The sequence below is a fragment of the Danio rerio genome, chromosome 5 (genome assembly GCF_052040795.2).
Source record: "Danio rerio strain M-AB ecotype USA chromosome 5, GRCz13ab, whole genome shotgun sequence".
Taxonomy (NCBI): Eukaryota; Metazoa; Chordata; class Actinopteri; order Cypriniformes; family Danionidae; genus Danio; species Danio rerio.
Window position 1 is genome coordinate 30,041,169 of NC_141025.1, and position 23,403 is coordinate 30,064,571.

Here is a 23,403-nt window from a genome sequence, read left to right on the forward strand (position 1 = left end):
CTGTGGGCAGAGTAATACGGAAGGGTGAAGAGGCTGTTTTGATATTGCAGAATATAGCATTGCTATCAGGCATTCAGATTCTAGAACCAGACAGAACTGTTGTATAATATACATTATATACATATAAAAGTGTCCTAGCAAAAAATAAATAAATAAATAAATAAAAAAACATTAACGTTTAATCTAACTAATGATGAATACACTGAAAATCAAAATATTGTTTGCCAAAATATAATCATAACCTAATACAAATTATTAAACTACAACATTTGTGTATTTATGTGCACTTAGAGCTGTGACTAAATCGTTAAAGGACTTCTCCGCAAGCAAAAAGATGAACACAGGAGAGAAGGTTTGTTATTTAAGCTTGATTAAATCTGCCATTTTTTTAATTATTGCCTATTATTAACCACTCATTTCTGCATCTTCCAGACCACCATGAAAGAGCTCTCCCAGATGCTTAAAAAAATGCCACAGTACCAGAAAGAGTTAAGCAAGGTACTTAAAACAGTCACACATTTTTATATACTGACTCAATAGTAGTGATCTTACTTACTAGCCTTTATGATGATCTTCCAGTACTCAACTCATCTGCACTTAGCAGAAGACTGCATGAAGCAGTACCAGGGCACAGTGGACAAACTGTGTCGTGTTGAGCAGGTGAGGCTTAACTATGATCTGTCTTTAAGCTCAAACCTTCATAATAATTAGGAGTTAATAGTGTCTTTGCGCTCGGTCATAGGATCTAGCTATGGGCACAGATGCGGAGGGTGAGAAGATTAAAGATCCCATGAGAGCCATTGTACCCATTCTACTGGACGCTACTGTCACCATCATGGACAAGATCCGCATCATCCTGCTCTATATTTTCCTCAAGAATGGTAAGGGAGCCTGAAAATGGCCAATGCTTTGATTCTCTCTTTGTTTTGTTGTATGTGGGTGAGATGTGGGTGGTAAAGTTTGTGCACACAGTAGTCTTTACTAATATCACACAACAGTGAGAAAAACTGCCATAATGCTGCCCTTCAGGGATTCAGTGGCCGTTCAAACTCTGTAATCATGTGTAATTATTCCTGTCTGATAGGTGTGTCAGAAGAAAATCTCTGTAAGCTCCTGCAGCATGCTCAGATCCCTCCAGAGGACAGTGACATCATCTCCAACATGGCTCATATGGGGGTTCCCATTATTTCAGAGGTCAGCTGCTCCGTGGTCAGACTGTATGTGGGATGCTTGCTATAATGCATTTTAAACAGTAATATATTAGTTTAAATCTAAAGGATTGTTGACTATATATCATTTCAAAGCTTAGAAATTCTAGTTGTCATATTTGGTCATATAATGTGCCTATAGAAAAGCATCATACCCTGTGAAAATCTATGCCTTTAGTCGTATTATACACTGCTTTCAAAAGACTTTAAGAGAAGACTACAAAAAACATTTCAAAGGCTGGAAAAGGTATTTGGATTGTGATTTGATTTCAGACTGTATGACAAATTAATTACAAAAACTATTTCAAATGGGTCTAATAGGTTTGATAGGTTTTCTATAGGCATTGTATGTTAGATAGATATTTGATAAATATTAGATATTCTAGCGACTGTACTTTCTTAATTTGTGACTAAAGCACTCATCAGAAATATAATTTGAGTTTACAGACTTTTGCTGCAGCAAAGCAAATAAAACAATCTTTTATGGGATTGTTTAAAGTTAAATTCAAGTTTAATTGAAATCAAATACTGCCCATATTACATTTTGTCCCTAAAAATGAAAATCTACTCAACATTTACTCATTCTGAGGTGGTTCTTGACACACTTCAGTTTCTATTTAACACAAAAGAAGATATTTTAAAGAATGTTGAGCTGACCAAACAGTACTTTTTGCATTCTGTGCTGATCCAGGCCTGTCGACATGGATATAGTTTCATTTTCCACAGTGGTACTGATAAAACAGAACTTTCTGGAATAAAATATAAATGCATCAGACGTTCCTTTTTGAAACAAAAGTCTAATGCTATTTTTGGGATTTCTTTTTTTCAGATTTTTGCTTTGCTGAATAACAAAAAGAAAAGAAAGGAAGAAAGAGAGAAAGAAAAAAAGAAAGAAAGTAAGGAAGGAAGGAAGGAAAAAAGAAAAAGAAAGAATGAAAGAAGAAAAACAAATGAAAGAAAGGATAGAACGAAAGAAAGAAAGAAAGAAAGAAAGAAAGAAGTAAAGAAGGAAGGAAGGAAAGAAAGAAATAAACAAAATAAAGAAAGAAAGAAAGAAAAAAAGAAAAAAAGAAAAAAGAAAGGAAGGAAGGAGGAAGGAAGGAAGAACACAAATCAATTAAGTTAACTTTACAAATTTAAGTGGATTGAACAAAAAAAAAAGTAAGTTGTCCTGCAAAAGTTGTAACTGTGATGCTGTACCTGGCTCATATACAAATACAACTGGAACTGCAATGGAAAAGCAGATTTGGTAACTGGAAGCCATTGAGTTACATAGTAGGAAAAATCCTATGTAATTATACCGGTTTACAACATTCTTCAAAATATCTTCTTTTGTGTTTAACAGAGTAAATAAGCGCAAACCGGTTTGCAAAAAATGGCAGGTGACAGATGTTTATTTTTAAGAGATTTTTAACAATACTGCGTCACCTGTTATTGATTATAATGTTTTGGTTTGTTGGTGTGGTAACACTTTATTTTGATGGTCTATTTGAGTATTAGTATACTGTCTCTGCTTAATATCTTTTGATACTGCTCCTTCAACAGACATTTAACTGACTATAAGAAACTTTGCAAGTACATGTCAACGTACACTAATCCCAACCTAACAGTCTACTTACAGTATAATCTAATAAGAATTAATTAGCATGTAGATGCAATGTAACTTAAATTCAACAAATGGACCATCAAAATAAAGTGTGACCGCCAATATATAGTATGTAAAGTATGCCAGTGTATCTGTTAGTGTATGCTTTAGTGTGGACATGCAATTCCACCTATTTTTACATTCAGACTGCATTACTCAAACTTTAATGTAAAATATACTGTATGCTTTTAAAAAATTTCAAGAATAGATTGTCATGCATAAATTTAACTGTTGCATTGAAAGCTTTAGATTAGATAAGCCATTTATCAGCACTTGTAACCTAAAAATAAAAAACATTTAGAATTGTGTGTATAAGTCATTCTAATATCTGAGCTCAGAAATGTATAACTCTTCTGCAGCAAGCAACCACACGCAAAGGGAAGAAATCTGACCGCAAGGAAAGGATCAGTGAGCAAACGTACCAGCTCTCCCGATGGACACCTCTGGTCAAAGACATCATGGAGGTGAGCTGAACCATCACTGCTTGTCTATCTTTCAAAACCCCAACATTCTTTTACCTCAAATTTTCCTAATTATTTCATAATAGGATGCCATTGAAGATAAACTCGACCCAAAACAGTACCCTTACATCTCCACACGAACAGTGTCCTCAAAAACCACCACAGCGACCAGGTAGAACTAACCCCACATATGGATTAAGTATATGACATTACCTGCAGCAATATACAACGATAATACTACTGCTGTCTATTTTCAGTGCCCGTTATGGAAACTGGCATAAGAACAAAAGCCCTGGTGAGATCCGCAACGGCCCACGCATCATCGTCTTCATAGTTGGCGGCGTGACCTACAGCGAGATGCGCTGCGTCTATGAGGTCACGCAGGCCAACGGCAAATGGGAAGCTCTTATCGGTGGGTTTCAGAGCTGAAGGGCCCTTTCTGACACCTCCAAACTACCAATGACTCACACTTCCTGAGACATGCATTATAACACACTGCATTGCACAGTACTGGCCTGCTTTTGATGGCTGTGACTTCAGCCATCTTTTATTTCACTGTGTAATTAATACTTTTATTTATAAAAGGGGCATTAAATTGGTTAAAATTAGGGGTAGGAATCTTTAGGAACTAAATCTGATTTTAGAGTCATGATCCGATTCCAAAACGATTCTTAACTTATATTTTTGCTATTTCTTGTGCTGTCCATTTACATCTTTACATTTCAACCAGAATTAGAGTTTCTTATTAATTGAAATCTCTGTATGAAAGTGCTGTCATCTTAAAAATCATGAATTTTATTACAGAATTATTATTATTAAGGATGAACAAGCTCTGAATTTATATAAAGCCAATTACAAAGAGCGATTACGAAAAACAAACACAGGCTGCAACCCTTCACTCAAAATGGAGTGTGCCGTAATGTTGACATACTATCCTGTCCGCCTCCTTTAATGATTATTAAACCGCTGGCACAGTTTAGAGCTTGTGCCCGCGCAAGCCCAAGTCGTCATGAACTAATTTGAATACAGGATCGATTCGGAACTTTAGAAAATCGATCCAGAGTTGTTATGAGAGAAAAAAAAATCGATGTAACAATTATTTTTCTCTAGTTAAGAGTAACAAGACATTTGCTTTATTATAATAAAATATCACACACACTGTTAAAAAATAACGTCAGTACAACAACAAAAAATCCTTTTGTTTTTTCTTGTTCGTTCAACTTTTGAAAACATCAGCTGCAGTGACCTAAAAATGGGTTAACATAAGATTATTAGTTTTCTGGAGAGGTGAACTACTCTGTAACAAAACTTTTTAAGTTGTGCCAACTTAACATTTTTTGTCCGCAAAACTGGAATGCCTGAAGTTGAGTGAACAAAAAAAAAAATCCTTATCTACTTTTTCTCGTCTACTCAACATTGTTTTTCACCTTTAATTGATAGGACAGTAGATAGTATAGACACGAAAGCATAGGGATAGGAGAGAGGGGAAGTGTCATGTGTCAACGCACTAACCACTACACCATTGGCGCTCTTGTGGGAATTGGTACTAAGAAATAATACATGATCAGAACAAACAAACATAGTTCAACTGAAAAAACAGAAAGGCATGGATCATGTCTGATAATGTATTATTTCTTACTACCAATTTCCACAAGAGTTTTTTGCTCACTCAACTTCAGACATTTTTGGTCAGTAAAACTGATGTTTTGAAAATTTGAGTACAAGTCGGCGTCAATGGTGTAGTGGTTAATGTGTCAACACACGGCACTCCTGTGTTCTCAACCACCTGAGTTCGATTCCCGACTCGAGGTCCTATGCTGATCCTTCCCCTCTCTCCTCTCCCCATGCTTTCCTGTCTATACTCTCTACTGTCCTATCAATAAAAAATGAAAAAAAAAATGTTGATAAGGATCCTTGATTAGGATTATGTTTTTTTTTGTTCAGGCTCAACTTCAGGCATTCCAGTTCTGCCGACAAAAATGTTCAGTTTGCACAACTTAAAAAGTTTTGTTACAGAGTAGTTCTCTTCTCAAGAAAACTAATAATCTTATGTTAATTCAACTAAATGTTTATTGTATTACTGACAATTAATTTTAGGTAAGTGCAGCTGATGTTTTCAAAAGTTAATTGAACAGGAAAAAGCTAAATAAAATAAGGAGTATTGTGTTTTTTGTAGTTGTACTGACTTAGTTTTTTTACAGTGTAATATGAATTAATAATTAAATAATAATAAACAAGTTATATTAATTGTCTAGATGTAGTTACTAAACGGTTAGCAATAGGGTTAGTTGCATGCAATTATGCAAAAATGTATTGTTATTACTCCAATGAGTACATGGAACATGTAACCAGTATACTGTAAAATAAAGTGTTAAAATAGGAAAAACCATTATAAATACCACCAGTAAAAAATACTAGTAACAGCAAATCGGCATTTACAATCATTTCTGAAGCAACATGTTACACTGAAGTATGATGAAGCTAAAAATTCAGCTTTGCTGAATCAAGTCAAACCCAAAACTTTTCACATGGCTAAGTCACTTTTATTCAACCACCAAGTTTTTTTTTGACCAGAAATGATACAGATTTCTCTCAAAAGATAATGAAACGATGTGCAACAGGCATCATTGTGGGAAAAAATCTATATATTTCCCAACTTTTATTTACATTTGAACAAAAACTTTGAGTCAGAATTTGCCAAAGGTATGAATAATTTTGGGCTTGACTTTAATTCTGCAGATTATATTTGTCTTTTGGTGTTGCCTATTGGAAATGAGCCCACATGCAAGGCATAATTTACAACTTACGCAGCCTCTTCGTTTAATCAAGCAAATGCTACTCCGGCAAGCGCAAGAGAAAATAACATCTAACCAACCCAAATTTTTCAAGTATACTGCAGACTTTTGTGAATGACCTTAAATATGATTTAGGAAAGCAAAAAAAAGCTTTATCACATTGTTTCTGGCTATTAAAAGATGACCTTATTTGCCTTGAAAATGCTTATAGAGTGCCAGAATGAAAACACACATATCTGCTGATAGGAGTGAGTAGCAAAACATTCATCTAGTCTGTTATTCTGCAACTGCATATTTGTAATTACATCATTTGAAAAGCCCCACATTAATTAGTGTGTTAATGCTTTTAATGTTGCTAGTGTAGTGATTTAGAGTGTGTTTGACCTCCATCACAGGCTCCACACACACCATCACTCCTGTTAAATACCTGAAGCATCTGCAGCATGCAGACTTTCTGGACCCCAATGCCGCCCCTGAGGACCAGCTCCCTGCTGAAGAAGACAAGTGATCTACTGCATTAAAAAAGGTCATTCTACAACTTGTTTCTTATTAAAAATGTTTTTTTATTTTTATTTATTGAAGTCAACATTACAAATGTCCAAAAAATACTGTAATAATATACAACATTTTCCTCACTTTCTCTTTCCGTCTCTGTTTCTTCTTGTAGAATGTGGTGACATCATAGCCCCACCTCACTGTTTTGATGTCATCAGTGGCATCATCCTACTATGATAGAAAATTCATCAACATACACATCCATGCAGTATTTCTACCTTTCAGCCTATAAAAGGCAGACTGTCACCTTTCAGAGTAATATGCCATAGTTAAGAATATCACTACATACAGTATGTAGTTACTGTTATATGTCTACATGTGTTTATATTCAAGCTTGTCAGCTAACTGACTGAGATATACATAAAGGATTGTGTACTGTATAGTCAGAAAAAGTAATAAAAAATATATAAATGATTTAATATTTACCGCTGTGGATAAAATTAGGAGACCTTACTGAGAATTCTCAGTTTATGTATTTATTGGTAACACTTTATAATAAATACACACTATGAATCATTTATTAGGCATTAGTAAACAGTGAATTCATTATCTGTTAAGTATTAACTCTACATTAATTTATGTTAGTAAAGTTTAAAATACATTTATAAGGGATTTACAAAGCAATAGTCCTCATTTTAGATTAGGTCACAAAACTGGATGAAGTCGAATTAATGAAGACTTTATTAACATACACAGTGATGATTACTATGTGCCTGAATAATCAAATATATAAATGTCGACTTGAATAGACTATTAATCGTTTACTAACTCATTCTGAACGATCCTGAAAAGCACCAACTACTCTTAAATGATTTATAAATAATGCAATAATGAATTTAATGAACAATTAATACATAAAGTATGAAAATACAGTTATTGAGCACATTATACATGTGCTTACAAGTCAAGAATAAAGGATCTGTAGCTTCAGTTAAAAACTGCTTACTAACGTCTATTAATGAAGAGTTATTGATTAACAAATAATAAATAAACTATTTGCTAATGCTTAATAGATGATTGATGGTGTAGTTATTATGAAGTGCTACTGATTTATTAGGTGTGTTTGAGTAAAATGTTAATATTTGTTTTATTGTATTAAGTTGTGAAAATATGTTTTCCAGTTGTCAAATAGCAGCATAACTGTTTTCAATTGCTGTCATTTAAAATAAGGCTTAATCCACCAACTATTCAGTTTAGTGAAAAATCTTTAGAGTATTTCTATAGCAAAACACAAGAATTGAAGCAAATGATGCAATAAGTTTTGAGAAAAGCCATGACATAAGTTATATTTATTTAAAATTATTTGTAAAATTCAAATAATTTTAGGCTGCAAAAAGGTCCCTGCAAAATCCTGAAGAGAATGTAAATAAACTTGTTTGTAGCTTTTTTAAATTTAACCCTAAAGACACAGGACATCAACATGACGTCATATTAACGTTGTACCCCAACATACCCCAATGTGGTGGGGATGTTGGATTTTGTTTGGAAATGAAAATCGAGTTGACGTCAGAACCCAACGTCAGGCTGACGTCAATGTCCAACATGCAACCTGAAATCAACCTTACATCAACCAAAATATCAACTCATCTATTCATGTTATACCTTGACGTTGTGTGGAACATAATTTGATGTCGTTATTGGTCGTCAGTGAGTTTTGGTCACTAATGTTATGACCCAAATCGAACCTAATATTAACGTCTTATGATGTTGTGTGCCTGCTGGGTAAAATACTGATATTATATTCTAAATCAGTGTTTCTCAACCACGTTCCTGAAGGACCATCAGCTCTGCACGTTTTCCTTGTCTCCTTAACAAACCTGATTTAGATTATCAGTATCAGTATAGTATATTTATGTGTTTGAGTAAAACATCACTTTTGTTTAATTCTGTAAACTACTTATGGCATCTCTTTGAAATTAAAAGGGAACGTTTTCTTTAGCATGAAATAAAGAAAGCTGGCATTTCAGATTTGTTTATATTCGTTTTAGACCACAGGTGTCAAATCCAGTTTTTAAAACTAATTAGTTACTAATTAATTAAACTAATTTCCTAATTAGTTTGATCAGGAGTGTATAATTAGGGTTGAAACTAAACTGTGCAGAGCTGCGGCCCTCCAGGAAGTGGAATTGACACCCGTTTAGACAATACAATATCAGTGTATCAAGTTCAGAGGAGTTAAGAAATCAATATTTGTTGAAATAAACCCAGAGATTCAATCACAACAAATTAAACTTATTTTAAATTGTTATTCTGACCAATTAGGAAAGAACAGAAAACAACTCTAAATGACATTTTGAAGAACTATCAGAACTTTTTAAAATAAAATAAACATTTTACTGAAACCCATACTCAATAGATCCATATTCAAGTGATAACCAAACAACTTAAGTTTAACTCACTGATAGACAAATCAGAGTCAGCATAGCAAATGAAGATTTAGATCGCAGTTTAAATTCATTATGAATTAAATTAGTAGTTTGTTTTGTTGTGTCTGGTTGTGCGCTCATGTTAATTTCGAATGTCCTGTTGTGAATATTAACTATGTTTTGTTTTGATGATGTAGTTCAGAAATAAGAGTTATTAGTCTTGTATATAGAGTTTGTTCGTGTAGTAAAGCCTCCTTGCTACATCACCTGAGCACAGAATAAGAAGAGTGTTCCTTGTGAAGTAATATAGTATTGCTGCTTTTCATGGTGTACTTGTATTCTGTTAATGATACTGATAATCCAAATACATGCTGTGTAAATATAAGATATGCCGTATTTAAAAATATTTAACATGTGTAACACATCAGAGGTTATAATGTGCAAAGAGTTGTCTTGTGAGAATAGTCAAATAAACTGACTTCTGTTAAAAATCTACTGACTTTTTTTTACATCATATTTCACATAAGTTTTTTTCTCCTTCATTTGGTTGAGGCGGATATATATATATATATATATATATATATATATATATATATATATATATATATATATATATATATATATATATATATATGAATTATTATCCCCCTAAATATTTTCCCCATGCTATTTCTGTTTAATTTATTTATTCCAAAAATTTCTAAACATAATAGTTTTAATTTCTAATTACTGATGTATTTTATGTATGCCATGATGACAGTAGGCAATATTTTACTGGATGTTTTTAAAGATGTTATTATGACATTTAATCAGGCAAGTCATTGTATAATGATGATTTGTTTCATAGCTTAAAAAATAGCTTAAAGGGGCTAAAAATATTGACCAAACAAGACTTTCTCCAGAAAATAATAGTATAGGAAATACTGTGAAAATGTATGTGCTCTGTTAAAAATTATTTGGAAATATTAAAAAAAAAAAAAAAAAAAAAAAAAAAAAAAAAACTAATAATTTTGACTTGAACTGTAAAAAAAAAAAAAAAATCTGTAATTCTATGGTTTACCCCAGCTGCCGGAAAAAAAGTGAAAATAAAGGCTGTTAAATTACAGAAATTTACTGTAATATAACAGATTGAATTACAGAAATTTAATTTAAGGAATTTTCTGTAATTTAATGTCTGTTATTTTACGGTAAATTTCAGTTATTTACCAGTCGTTTTTTTTTTCTCCCGGCACCCATACCGGAAATAAAGCGAAATATTATGATTTTTTTTTTTTTTTTTTTTTTACAGTGGTATAGCTAGACTGATATGTGAATATAAGAATAAATGAAATAAACTGATACTTTAACTCTTGTAAAACAATCCATTAAAGGTAGAAAGTGTTTTATGTCAAAGTTGCATTTCTTTAAAAAAAAAAAAAAGTTTAAAATCAACCAATTATTCAATCAATTAAATAAATGCAGTGGGTTCCGAAGTCTAAATGAAGAGTAAACTTGACATATAAATGAAGACTTTAAATGCAAAAACCAATAAATGCCGTGTGATATTTTCTTCTGAAATTAGCATTTTTCTTTCTGACTTGTGTGTGTAGGCTCTGAAATTTTACTTTGAAAAGATGAATAAGTTCATTGCCTTTAAAGTGAAATACTTGAACATAAGTATAGAAAAATGCTCATTTTAGAAGAATATTTCAGATGGCATTAAATATTTTTTGCATCTAATTCTTTGCTCAATTCAAAAGTTTGAACAAACAAATTGAATATATAAAATATATTAAAATGTTTTACTGTAGTACTTCATTCATACTGTACATCCATACACTCCATACTCCATACACTTCATACATCTGTACATCCAAAAACTTGGTAGCCTTAAATGTTTAAGCTGAATCAAATTAACCTTTAGTCCGTTAAACTAATATTATGTTAAACTGACTTAAAACAGCTTATAAAATTAGGTTACAACATGATTAACTCACTTTAATATGTTACAATGACCTAAAACATATATTGTCAGAACTAATTGATCATAAAATTTTTACAGAGCAGCACTGAAAATTCTTGAGTCCTCGATTTGAACACACGAGGGCACCAAAAGACCACAATCAGTGAACAATATCAAACAGTGACAATGTGATTGTAATCAAAATCATTTCATATGACATGTAATTCATTCTTTAAATATTTATTTAAGTCTCTTTTCAGTTTGGCATAAATGATAAATATTTCAGGCATTCGGTCTGTGCACTGTCTCTATAAGGTGTTGCTCTGTTATCCTACAATACTACAGTAATTGTAAAGTTACAGTATTATGTGTTTCACACTGCAAAGTACAACAAATGACAAGCAACAAATAACCAAAAGAAGATCTCTGTAAACTTAGTTACAATTCACCCAAAAACAAATGTACTCTCAATTTACTAATCTCCAGTTGTTCCAAACCAGCATGATCTCCTGTATGTGCTTCTAATAAACACAAAAGATTTTTTTAAAGGAACACCACTATTTTTTGTAAACACTAATTTTACAGGTCACCTAAAGTTTAATACTTGAGTTTGACCATTTTATAATCTATTCAGCCGATCTGAGTCTGGTGGAAACACTTTTAGCTTAGCTTAGCATAGATAGTTGAATCAGATTAGACCAATAGCATCATTAGGCGATGCATAATATCATTGCTCCTGCTACAGCAGCAAAGTTTCTTAATTGTTACACTGGAATGAGAGTTTAGTTCCTATCCACATCAGCCTAGAAAATAGCAACTTTTCATTATTCATCCACTTTAGTACACAATATACTAAGCTTTCAATAGGAAATTCTTTTTAAAATTTTTGAGCAAGATGCTAAAGGTCTAATCAGATTCAAAAGGTGCATTCGACTTCATGCAGCGCTGCACAGACCAATCTAAATCTTAAAGTGTTGCATGGCAGTTAGAAATTTTGTCTAGCTTGACATCAAGCCATTTATACAGAAATTTAAAAGTAACATTGACATATCCAGCTTTTTCTGTGAAGTTTCCACTGAAAGTGTTGCTCACTTATTTTGGGAATGTTTGTTACATTTTTTTGGATTAATATTTAAATAAATAAATCATTGATCTCGCCATGTGATCTGTCATCATGCAGCAAACTATGAACCCCGAGGTGTCCAACCTGACAAACTTTATTTCAGCTCTGCCCCCTCCTGTGCTTGGCTAATCTTGTTGATTGTCGGCTGCAGTGTTTTTAAGTCAAATGAACCTAATATTAGCCTAAGCTAAGCTAAGGCAGTGAGCATAAAATCATCAAGAGGCAACACTCTAGTGCGATTTGGGAAACAGCCACTAGATGGCGGGGCAGTCATTTTGGAATGAAAATTCCAATAGAACAACAGCATATTTTAAGTCTGTAAAATAAACTATTAAAAGTGCTGATGATTGTGATAGTAAGTGTTGTATTGTCACCTTTCAGGTTATATCTCAGCCTTAATGCGCTTTTTAAATAATAATAAAAAAAGCAGCTGCTTGCCATCGCAACAGCAATAAGATCAAATGGACAGCCAATTGCTTTCACTCCAAAATGGCGGAATCGCAGGGCTGATGCTGGGCTGTTGCAATGGAGCTTTCTATTGAGTGTCACCTCTTGGTCATTCTAAACTCTTTGGCTAAGGGGACGAGCACATCGAATGCGCATTTACATTCAAAAACATGAGGCTCACCACACAGCCTTTTTTGTTGATAAGAAAAAAAGAAGTGCGGTGCGCATCCTGTCGCTAGGCAACGAATCAACTGGGTATTGTGCGAGAGTATTGCTGTTGATATTAATATAATTGTAAATATTTAAGAACAGCACCAGATAACTTAAAACAGCCACCACAAGTCTCTACCTTCAAAAGTCTACATTGTTGTCTTGACAACACAAACACTGCAGGCGCCTCAACGGAAACCCCGCCTCTGCTTTCATTTGATTGGAGAAATAAAAAGACGCGACTGATGTAACGTGACTTTTCCTCTCTGAGTTGACTTTTTTTTTTTTTCAACTGCGAGCGCACTGCAAGCAAGGGCAAAAATGTGAGGCGCAGCAGGCGTTTAAAACACGAGTTGTGCCGGGAGCATAAAAATACTTGCGGCCTTTCTTTATCATTCAAAAAAGGTGCCTTTCATTGTAAAAAGCACGTTCAGCATGATCGGCTGCTTAGACTGCTCCTGCCAGACCCCAAGATCGGCTGAATGGATTAAAAAAATGATAAAACTCTAAAACTTTAACTGTAGGGGAGTTTTGAAATGAGCCAGTTTCCAAAAAAAAAGGAAGATGTTGCTAATCAAATTATGGCATCTATAATGTGTGTTCCCAACTATGACAGTTGAATGCTGTACACTGTTTGATTATTTTAAATTTTTTAAATCAAATATTTTAAATTTTTTTTAGTTCTTCAGTAAAACGAAACTCAATCAGGATAAGTAAATTATGGCAGAGTTTTCATTTTTGGGTGAACTACAGCTTTTAAGACGGACTATCTATTTGTGGCGTATAAATAAAACATCTAAAGGAAAGAGAACATCCTTTGGGCTTGAAAAACTAGTACGCGTACATGTTCCTACTCTAAGTGGTGATGTTTTGGTTTCATATTTGAGGGTTTCTGATGTAGTCGTTGAAAACATCGTATCAACAGTATGTGCAAAAAAATATATATTACATAAATAAAATATATACAGCTTTACATTATTTTACTTATGTACAATAACTCTCTCCGTTTGTTGCATAATCAGTAGACGTGCATTTACATATAATTCAAACAATAGACATCTGATCACTTTAAAAATACTGCAATGCACAACTTTATTATAGCTTTCTATTACCTGGCGCCTCTGAAGCATTTAGTACCCATATAGAACCGAACTAAACACATTAAGACAGTCTGTAAGAGAGAGAGAGCGAAAGAGAGAGAGAGCGACAAAGAGACAGAAAGAAAAGTATAAAAAGATAATAAGAATGAGATGATGCTTTTCCTCCTCACTCTGGTCACTCCTCACTCTCATTCTGGTTCTCCATTCAGATATTACAGAAGCAATTTATTATTGTAACCTTGCTTCAGTAGTGATTTCAGCTCCATCCATAAAATCTTTAAAGGTTTTCTGAATGAGTAAAGAGTAACAATACCTCAAAAACAATGACGTGTTAAATAATAGGATTAAAGGGATATGTAAATGTGTACCACAAAACAAATAAATGTAACAAAAACATGGGTCAAGACTAAATAGGTTTTATATATGATTTTGATGACGTATTGATGTATACATGTTACAGTCTGAAGTTTGGGGTCAGTAACTTTTTAGTAGTTTTAATAAGCCAAAATATATTGAATGAATCAAAACTGACAGTAAAGACTTTTACAGTTTTTTTTTAACCTTCTATTATTTAAAACATCCTGAAAATTTATTTTCACACAAAAAAATTTATATTAATAATAATAATAATAATTTATAAAATTAAGTAAAACATTAAATCATTTTGTCACTTTAAACTGTAATAATAATTAACAACAGCAACTTTTTTACTGTATATTTGATTAAATTAATTTAGAATAAATCTTGTCTTTGTGAGCATAATAGACCTTTCAAAAAACATAAAATATACAGACCACAAAAATAAATATTTATGATATATGTCAATAAGAATATATATGATTAACAAGTTAATATGAAGGAATATGAATTTAATTTGAATTCATATCAATGTTAAGAAATGTAATGTTAATTTTTATCATAAGTAATTTGTTTTCCTGTTTATCATTTACTGTCGAACAACCAACTGAAATGGAGAAAATAGCATTTAATCCTTTTTTTTAAATTGTGGAATTAACTTTTGTGATTTAAAATTAGTTATTAAAGTCAAAACCACCAAACCATTGCTAAATAATCAGCACTTAATAATCATTGATTATATATAATCAGCTATTAGTATCATCTCAGCAAAGTAAATCTCAGCAGTATCAGTGCATCTAACAAAAAAAAAAAAAAAATTATATATAGAGTTAAAGTCAGAATTATTAACCCTCCTGAATTATTAGCCCCCTGTATATTGCCCCTCAATTTTTGCTTAATGGAAAAAAAAATTCAACACATTTCTAAACATAAAAATTTTAATAACTGATTTATTTTATCTTTGCCACAATGACAGTACATAATATTTTACTAGATATATTTTTGAGATATTAGTATTCAGCTTAAAGTGACATTTAAAGGCTTAACTAGGTTAATTAGGGAACTTAAGATAATTAGGCAAGTCATTGTATAACGATGGTTTTTTTCTGTAGTCAATCAAAAAATATTAGAATACAATAACACTTATCTTAAAATGGTTTTGAAAAATAGAAACTGTGTTTATTCTAGCCAAAACAAAACAAATATCTTAGAAAATACTGTGAAAATGTCCTTGCTTTGTTAATTATCATGTGGGAAATATTTGAAATAGATTAAAAAAACTCATGAGGGCTAATCATTTTGACTTCAACTGTATATATAGTTCATTAAACAGACTGTAAACAAAGTGACACAGATTTGCCAAAGTTGACATGACCCTGATCTCGTCCTATCAATCATCTGGCCCTCAGCCCTGGCTTTGCAGATCCTCCTCTGGAGCACAGCAGGTGTTTGCAGTGAGCGAGTGCTGTCTGTTTGCTGCTGTTATAGCGTGAACACAGGCTTCAGGTGGGCGTTTTGCAGCGATTTGACTCAAAGCTAATTGTGACTCATTAGAAATGACAAGTGTGACTCATGGGCTCCTCTGTGCAGACGTGACGTAAAGTGCAAGGTCTCTGCAATTAGAACTCTCCAGGGATAACATCTACAGAGCAGAGTTGAACTCCATGATCAAAAAGTCCACATGGTCCTTGTCTTTGGTCTTAAATGCCTCTGCAATGAGCCGAGTGGCGTCCCGGTGCTCCATGCCTTTAAGCGAGACACCGTTCACCTCCAGAATCACCTGTCCCACCCGTAACTGTCCACACAGATGCACAGAGCCCCCCTTCTGGAGACGACCAAGAGAAAGAAAGAAAACACAAGAAGAGAAGGTCAAACTTTGGCAAACAGAGAGATCGTTTATCAAAAGTGTGAGGGGAAAGACAAGTGGGAAATGGAGGAGAAAATGATCGCTTGCTCTCTCTGATACGCCACTTCATATCGAGAGGTCATTAGCTGACCTCCTGTCAGAGCATGAAGATAAAGTGCCTGAGGACAGGTAGAAGGAGATAACCAAGACCAGCGTTCTGCTTGTCATCTTTTGTTCAGCTGGAGGGACGCCCGTCTGATCGCAATCTAATAGTCATGCTACATTTAGGCCAACAAAATTCTCTACACTCCAGAATTGATGTCTTTTCACTGTCAGGCAAAGAGAGAGTGTGTCAGTGTGTACAACCACATGTGAGACGTCTTGATTAAGTGTTCCTTAAGGTCAATGGCCAGGGGCTTTTGAAGAAAACCTGAAAACCTTTAACCAATGACTATAGTAGGAATACAGTGCATCCGGAAAGTATTCAAAGCGCTTCTCTTTTTTCACATTTTTTTTTTGTGTTAGCCTTATTCCAAAATAGATTTAATTCATTTATTTCCTCAAAATTCTACACACAATAGCCCATGATGACAATGTGAAAAAAGATATTTTTAATTAGTTGCTAATTTATTAAAAATAAAAAACCTGAAAAATCACATGTACATAAGTTTTCACAGCCTTTGCCATGAAGCTCTAAATCAGGGGTCTCAAACTCAATTTACCCAGCCTGATCTCACAGGGAAACATCAGTATTTTACATTTTGTCAGTCTAATGGCTAATTTGTACGAATTCTTACGAGTTTAGTCGGACGCAAATGTACGATTTTAAAAAGGAGGCGTGGCACCTAACCCCTCCTCTAACCCCAACCGTCATTGGGTGATGAGCAAATCATACTAAATTGTACGAATTGAATCGTACGAATTTATACGAATTAGCCACTAAATTAAAAAGTAACGAATTGCCGTAAGATTGCGTTGATTTACCTGGGGGCTATTCTAAATTTTATAATAATAATAATAATTAGATTTACTGTTATCCGCTGTGATGTTGTTACAGAAAAAGAAGCAACACTGTGTTGTCATTTGTTTTGACTACTTTTAAGTCATATAGAAATATATGTAATGTTCATTGTGTGAAGCAATACAAATACAATGCAAGTAGCGCGATGCAAATGATCCACAAATAACAATGTGATTCTTATTGCAGATGGACAGGTGTCAATGTGTGACTGAAGATAACTACATTAGGAGGCACTGAGTTCCTTACTTTTCTTTTATCCTGTTGCGTACGCATGAAAACGGATAAAATTGAGTTGATGTTACTTGAAACTGCAAGTTGAAAACATGCAAAATCGAATAGGACAAACTAAAATAAATGGGTTTGAAATACTCAAAATGCAATTGCAATGCTGATGCAATTAGCTGCCTCAATTTTATTTAAGTAAAACATAGACAGTATTTTCCACAGCGCACACAAATGAATAATTATGTTCTTCTTTTGTAAATTATTAGTAAAATGTTGACTTTTGAGTCTTTAGACCAAACATTTTGTTATGTTGAGTGTGCTATTTAGTTAGTTTCCATTTACTCTACTCTCACTACTCTGCTGAAATTAGGGGATGTGGGATATTGTTCTACCTGGGCTGATAAGGGTGTAAAGTAACATTGCATATGGAAATGCAGCTTTTGGGTTTGTTTATTAGTCCTGAATCACCCAGTATAAGAAAAGAAGTGTGGAAAAGAGGCTAATGAGAACTGGAGAACCTCAACACCACTGTCACATGATCCTGCTGGAGTCCGATGTAATTTGTCAACATTTATTACAATTTAACTCTCAACAAGAAACCTGAGCTGTGAAAGTCTGATTGAAGATTGAATAGTGATTGCTCTCATTATGAACATTTGATTAAATCCAAAGTGTGTCTTGAGGAGACCGGAGGAGCGGTGGCCATGGTTACACCTGTGACATCAGCTCATTGTGCCATGCATTTCTTTCAGGTTGGATTCAAGTTTGTAACTGCGTCAGACAACATTTAAGACCCCACTATAACCTCACATATGAATGATGCTTTGGAATGTTCGAGGTTACAGAAGTAACCCTTCGTTCCCTGAGGAGGGGAACGGAAGTGCCATAGAGTGGATTGATTGAATCCACGAAATGGGAGGATTCGGTTCAGAAGCCGCTTGTCTGAAAGAGTATTGAACGGGCCAATGAATGCAATGAATTGGCAGCGTAAGCTTGCACAGGTGTACTTCATTGCCAATTATCCCAGCATATAAGCACACCTGGAGCGAGCAGACGCCATCCTTTTAAGCTGAAGAGACTTTCAAACAGCTAAGGGACAGTCATTATGGCGACGGAGTATGGCACTTCCGTTCCCCTCCTTGGGGAACGAAGGGTTACTTCTGTAACCTCGAACGTTCCCCTTCGGTTGGGGAACTTCAGTGCTATAGAGTGAATTGATTGAATCCACGAAATGGGAGAAGTATGGAAAGCGCCATAATGACTGCACCTTACCAACGCCCCCGATGAGGGGATTGTCAAGCAAGCGTGACGCACCCACATCATGGGAGGCTCGGTCCTCCAACGTGTCCCTGGCCCTAATTTATCCTACTTCAACAGAAGTTTTACGGATTTAGATATATTTTTGGGAAGTCGTGAGCATCTAGATAATTCTAGGAAAATACGACAGTACGTTGGGAAGCGTGCAATCCCGATAGGGAGGACGCTGCGGAGTTCATCCGTTACCCAAGGGGGGATAGATGGCAGAATTTACATATGGACTAGCCCTAAAAAGGGGGAGTACGCATAGCAAAAGAGTGGTTAGCGGGGAGGGAAGACACGGGTCCGGGGGGGGACTTAACCGTGGCGGAATAAGCATATGGGATCGCCTAGTGGGGATCACGCATAGCAGGCACCTTTACCCAAAACGCGGGCTGACCAGCGGGCAGACCTACAACGTAGTGGGCCAGCAAGTGACTCCTCCGCTGAGTCAGTGCTGGGGGCCACGGAGGAATCTGCAGGGCTCACCTGATGGGGAACTTTACTGACAGATAAAAAGGCGCACGTATCTCCGTGTTAGGGAAAATGGCGCAGCAAGCGTGTTCCAACACCCTACCGAATTGTTTCCTCAATCACCAAGGGTTACCTAATACCCTTGAGGAAACCGGCTCCACTCGCAGATTGTAAAACCTTGCAAATGTGTTGGGTGTCACCCAGCCCGCAGCTCTACAGATGTCTGTTAGAGGGGCGCCGCATGCGCGCGCTCGAGAGGATGCGAAGCTCCGAGTGGAGTGCGCACGCGCTCTCGGGGGACGCGGCTCATCTCGGCTCTGATAGTGAAAGAAAGGCATCCACAATCTAGTGGGAACTTATTTCGGTACGGCACTTCCCTGCTGCCGACCGCTATAACAGACGAAGAGCTGCTCAGATGATCTAAACTCTGAGTGCGGTCCGGATAATACGCAAAACGCGAACTGGACAATAAAGAAGGGCTGGGTCTGCCTCCTCCGAGGGCAGCGCTTGCAGGCTCACTACCTCGTATTAAAACGGAGTGGTAGGAACCTTGGGCACATATCGCGGGCGGGGTCTCAGGACGTGAGAGAAAGCCAGCCCAATTACAGGCACGAGTCACTGACCGAAAAATGCCTCCGGGTCCCCGACCCTCTAATCGATATCAACGTGACCAGCAGAGCTGTCTTCAGGGACAGAAAGATACTGAGTCGAGGATCGAAGGGATCTGACGCGGCTTGTGTAGCGAGGGCGAGATCCTAAGAGGGCATGAGAGGGGGCAGGGTGGATTAATTCGCTTAGCGCCCCTGAGGAACCGGATGATGAGGTTATGCGTTCCCACGGTGCTGCCAGCCACCGCGTTATGAGAGCGGAGATGGCAGCCACGTAACCTTGAGTGTGGAGGGCGACAGCCTGCTCTCCAACTTCTCTCGGCGTAAAGAAAGCACAACGCTGATCTGGCAAATTACGGGGGTCTTCTCAGCGAGAGACACACCATTCAGTGAATAGACTCCACGTCAGGGCATAGGCGCGCTCGGGGAGGGGGCTCTAGCCCGAGTGACGGTATTAGCCACCGCAATCGGAGGTTACCTAAGTCTTCCTCGCATCTAAAAATCTCCAAAGATCGGCGAGGGTGCCAGGTGGTGCCCTGTCCCTGAGAGAGTAGGTGCTCTCGAAGGGACTGCCAGGGGAGGGCTATCGCGAGGGAGAGCTCTGACATCCAGGTCCGGTTGAGCCAGAGGGGCGCAACCAGCAACCTGTTCCTCGTCCTCCCTGACCTTGCACAGTAACTGCACAGGCTCACTGGGGGAAACGCGTATTTGCGCATGCCCCGAGGCCAGCTGTAAGCCAGTGCATCCGTGCCGAGAGCACTCGGTCAGGGAAAGAACAACTGGCAATGAGCGATCTCGGGGGAAGCAAAAGATCGATCTGGGCTTCCCCGAATCGCGCCCATTTCAGCTGAACAGACTCGGGGTGGAGTCTCCATTCTCCAGGACGCAAGGCTGCCGTGAGAGCGCATCGGCTGCACGGTTGAGCTTGCCTGAATATGAATGGCGTGAAGCGATTTCAGCCGCGGATGACTCCAGAGGAGCAGACGGCGGGCGAGCTGAGACATGCGGCGAGAGCGCATACCCCCCATACGGCTGATATACGCCACCGCCGCCGTACTGTCCGTCCTGACCAGCACGTGTTGCCGCTCCAGCACCGGAAAAAAACGGTTGAGGGCGCGGCGACACAGCGCAGTAACAGAGACTCGGTGTGCGCGCGCGTGCCATGCGCGTCTGGGGACTCGATCGTGAAGCCAGTGCTGAAGTGGTCTCATATAGAATAATCCGAGCGGCATGAAGCGGCTGCGGATGCCATATGCCCCAGGAGCCTCTGAAATAGTTTCAGTGGGACCACTATTTTACTGTCGAGCTCTCTCAAACAGTACAGCATCATTTGAGCGCGCTCTCCGGAGAGGCGCGCTGCCATGGTGACCGAGTCCAGCTCCAGCCCGAGAGAAGAGATCCTCTGCACGGGGGCGAGTTTGCTCTTTTCTCGGTTGACCTGAAACCCCCACAGGTGGAAGTGCCAGAGCACTTTGTCTCTGTGCATAATCAATTGCTCCGAGAGAGGGCAAAATCAGCCAGTCGTAAAGAAATCGAGTATGCAGATGCCCGCGAGCCGAAGGGGCGCTGAGGCACCCTCCGCGGGCTTGGTGAGGACCCGCGGAGACAGAGAGAGCCCGAAGGGGAGGGCTTTGTATTGCCAAGCTCGACCTTCAAACGCAAACCGCAGAAACTGACGGTGGCGAGGAAGAGTGGAGACATGGAAATACGCGTCCATTAGGTCTAATGCTGCAGACCAACCCAGAGGACGAACGCACCGGAGGATGCGCTTCTGCGTGAGCATTCTGAACGGCAGCTTGTGCAGGCAGCGGTTCAAAACGCGCAGATCTATGATTGGCCGTGACCCACCGCTCTTTTTGGGCACGATGAAGTGTGGGCTGTAAAACCCGCTCTCCATCTCGGCTGGAGTGAGCAGCTCGATTGCATCCTTCGCCAGGAGGACAGCAATCTCCTCTCGCAAGACAGGGGCGGACAGGGGGCTGACCCTGGTGAATACACACCCGCGACTTGGGGGGCCGTTTCGCGAACTGAATCGCATAGCCGAGTCTGATTGTGCATATGAGCCACCGCGAAGAGCTGGCCCGCGCTAACCAGGCAAGCAGAGCTCCCGCTAATGGACTCATCGCTACAATCGCTGACGTACCAGCAGTGGGGCAGCGCGGAGTGGGTGTGCTGATCCAGGAAGCTTGCGGGTCCCACGGAAAAGCTGGAGGTGAGATATTTGCTCTCACTCCGAACCCGAGCTCCGGAGGGGAGGCTCGAGGGGTGGGAGAAAGGAGACCGTCCTCCCAGCGCTCGTGAGCCACTGGCGAAACGCACCGAATCTGCAAGCTAGAAAGCATAGCGTCCCAGACTGGCAGATTTCGGGCTGTCACATCTGGGGAAGTGAAAAGTGCCCTTTCATAATGTTTTCATGGCAGTAAAAAGTGCCGTTGGAAATGGGGCCCCGCCCTCCAGCGGGGAAAGAGTAAGTTCCCTCTTCTCCAGATGGCCTGTCCCAGGGACGCTTCGCGGTCCGTTGCCAGACTTAGCGGCGTTCTGGGCAGGGGGGCTGCCTGCTTCCGAGGTGCCCGACGCGCTCGCTTCGCCAGAGGCGTGTGCGGGGGCGGAGCAGCTCTCGTAGGCGGGCGCCTTCGGCGAGGAGCAGGTATGAATGGCACGGCGGGCGGAGCGGGCTACGGACCGCCGATAAGACATCACCCACCAACTGCTCTCTCGCCGCCTTGAATTCCTGGGTGAATTCACAGACGGTGTCGCCGAACATGGCTTGGGATATGGGGAAAGTCAAGAAAGCGGACTTTGTCGACTTCGCGCATATCAGCCAGGGGTGGCGCTCCTGGATCACTAATGTGGACATCGTCCTCCCCAACGCACACGCAGCGGACTCAGTAGTCCGAAGAGCTAAGTCGGCGGCGGTGCGAAGCTCGTAAGCCTGGGTTGGACCCACCCTCGTGCAGCTCGGCCAGCGCCTGCGCTAGGTAGCGCTGGTAGGTGGCTATCGCATGCAAGGCGGAAGCAGCCTGGCCCGCAGCTATGTAAGCTCTAGCTCCGAGGGAGGTAGATAACTTACAGGCTTTGGATGGGAGACAAGGCGGACCCCGCCAAGAAGAGGCGCCGCGCGGATTTACCGCCATCGCGCACTCAACCTGAGGAATCGCCACATACCCCCTGGCTGTTCCACCGTCAAGAGTGGTTAGGGTGGAGGGACACGCAGCACGAGCAGAAAAAAAGTGCTTTACAAGACCGCGTGAGCCTACTGTGCACCTCCGGGAAGAAGGGAATGCCCCTCTAGTCGGTCCGGCCGCGGAGCTGGGGGATAAACCATCTCTAACCCACGGCCGAAGCAGCCCGGGAAAGCACGGCTAACATGTCCGTTTCAGGATCCGTAGTGACAGCGCTCACCAGCCCGAAGGGGGCGAGCGGGTCTGGATCATCATCGGACAATGAAAGCCCACCCTCCGATGCCGCGGTGGACGTCTGGTCTCCGGTGTCATCGGGCGTAAGGGCTACCATCTGTTAGACGGATCGCTTCCCCCGCCCAAAGCTTGGATGGAGCGCTTAGAGGAGCGGGAGGTCCGCGGGCCCGTGGGCGACGGATTATCTCTCGCTGAAACCCTCAGATCTGCCCGAGTGCCCGCTGAGCGTCCGAGTGTCCGAGAGCAGGGGACAACTGGGGTGGTTCGCCCTTTTGCAAAGGCTAGCCGCGATCTTTACTGCGCAACAG

General features: G+C 38.9%; 2 protein-coding genes and 1 long non-coding RNA gene across 5 annotated transcripts in view; 1 reads left to right on the forward strand and 2 right to left on the reverse strand.

Annotated features, from left to right (window-relative positions):
• The window catches only part of stxbp1b (syntaxin binding protein 1b), a 60,483-nt gene extending 50,962 nt beyond the window's left edge, over positions 1 to 9,521 (forward strand). Inside the window, exons 11-21 of one of the 3 annotated variants that reach the window (XR_015490296.1) lie at positions 292 to 352; positions 433 to 498; positions 580 to 660; positions 743 to 881; positions 1,085 to 1,194; positions 3,213 to 3,317; positions 3,401 to 3,486; positions 3,572 to 3,726; positions 6,505 to 6,635; positions 6,777 to 7,946; positions 8,505 to 9,521. Coding sequence is in view for 2 of the 3 variants with exons in the window: in XM_087252079.1 (XP_087108205.1) it covers positions 292 to 352; positions 433 to 498; positions 580 to 660; positions 743 to 881; positions 1,085 to 1,194; positions 3,213 to 3,317; positions 3,401 to 3,486; positions 3,572 to 3,726; positions 6,505 to 6,617 (916 nt within the window). In the remaining variant the exon portion in view is untranslated. 3 annotated transcript variants of the gene reach the window in all.
• Positions 7,773 to 11,352, reverse strand: LOC147844003 (uncharacterized). The gene is made up of 2 exons (XR_015491272.1): positions 9,806 to 11,352; positions 7,773 to 9,759 (listed from the first exon to the last, which is right to left on the reverse strand). It is a non-coding gene; the product is annotated as an uncharacterized LOC147844003 (long non-coding RNA).
• Positions 11,353 to 15,431: 4,079 nt separating this feature from the next.
• Positions 15,432 to 23,403, reverse strand: part of whrnb (whirlin b) — a 112,285-nt gene continuing 104,313 nt past the window's right edge. Inside the window, exon 12 of the mRNA XM_087253551.1 lies at positions 15,432 to 16,034. Coding sequence (XP_087109677.1) covers positions 15,852 to 16,034 — 183 coding nt within the window. The 3' untranslated portion in view covers positions 15,432 to 15,851. The remainder of the gene's footprint in view (positions 16,035 to 23,403) is intronic.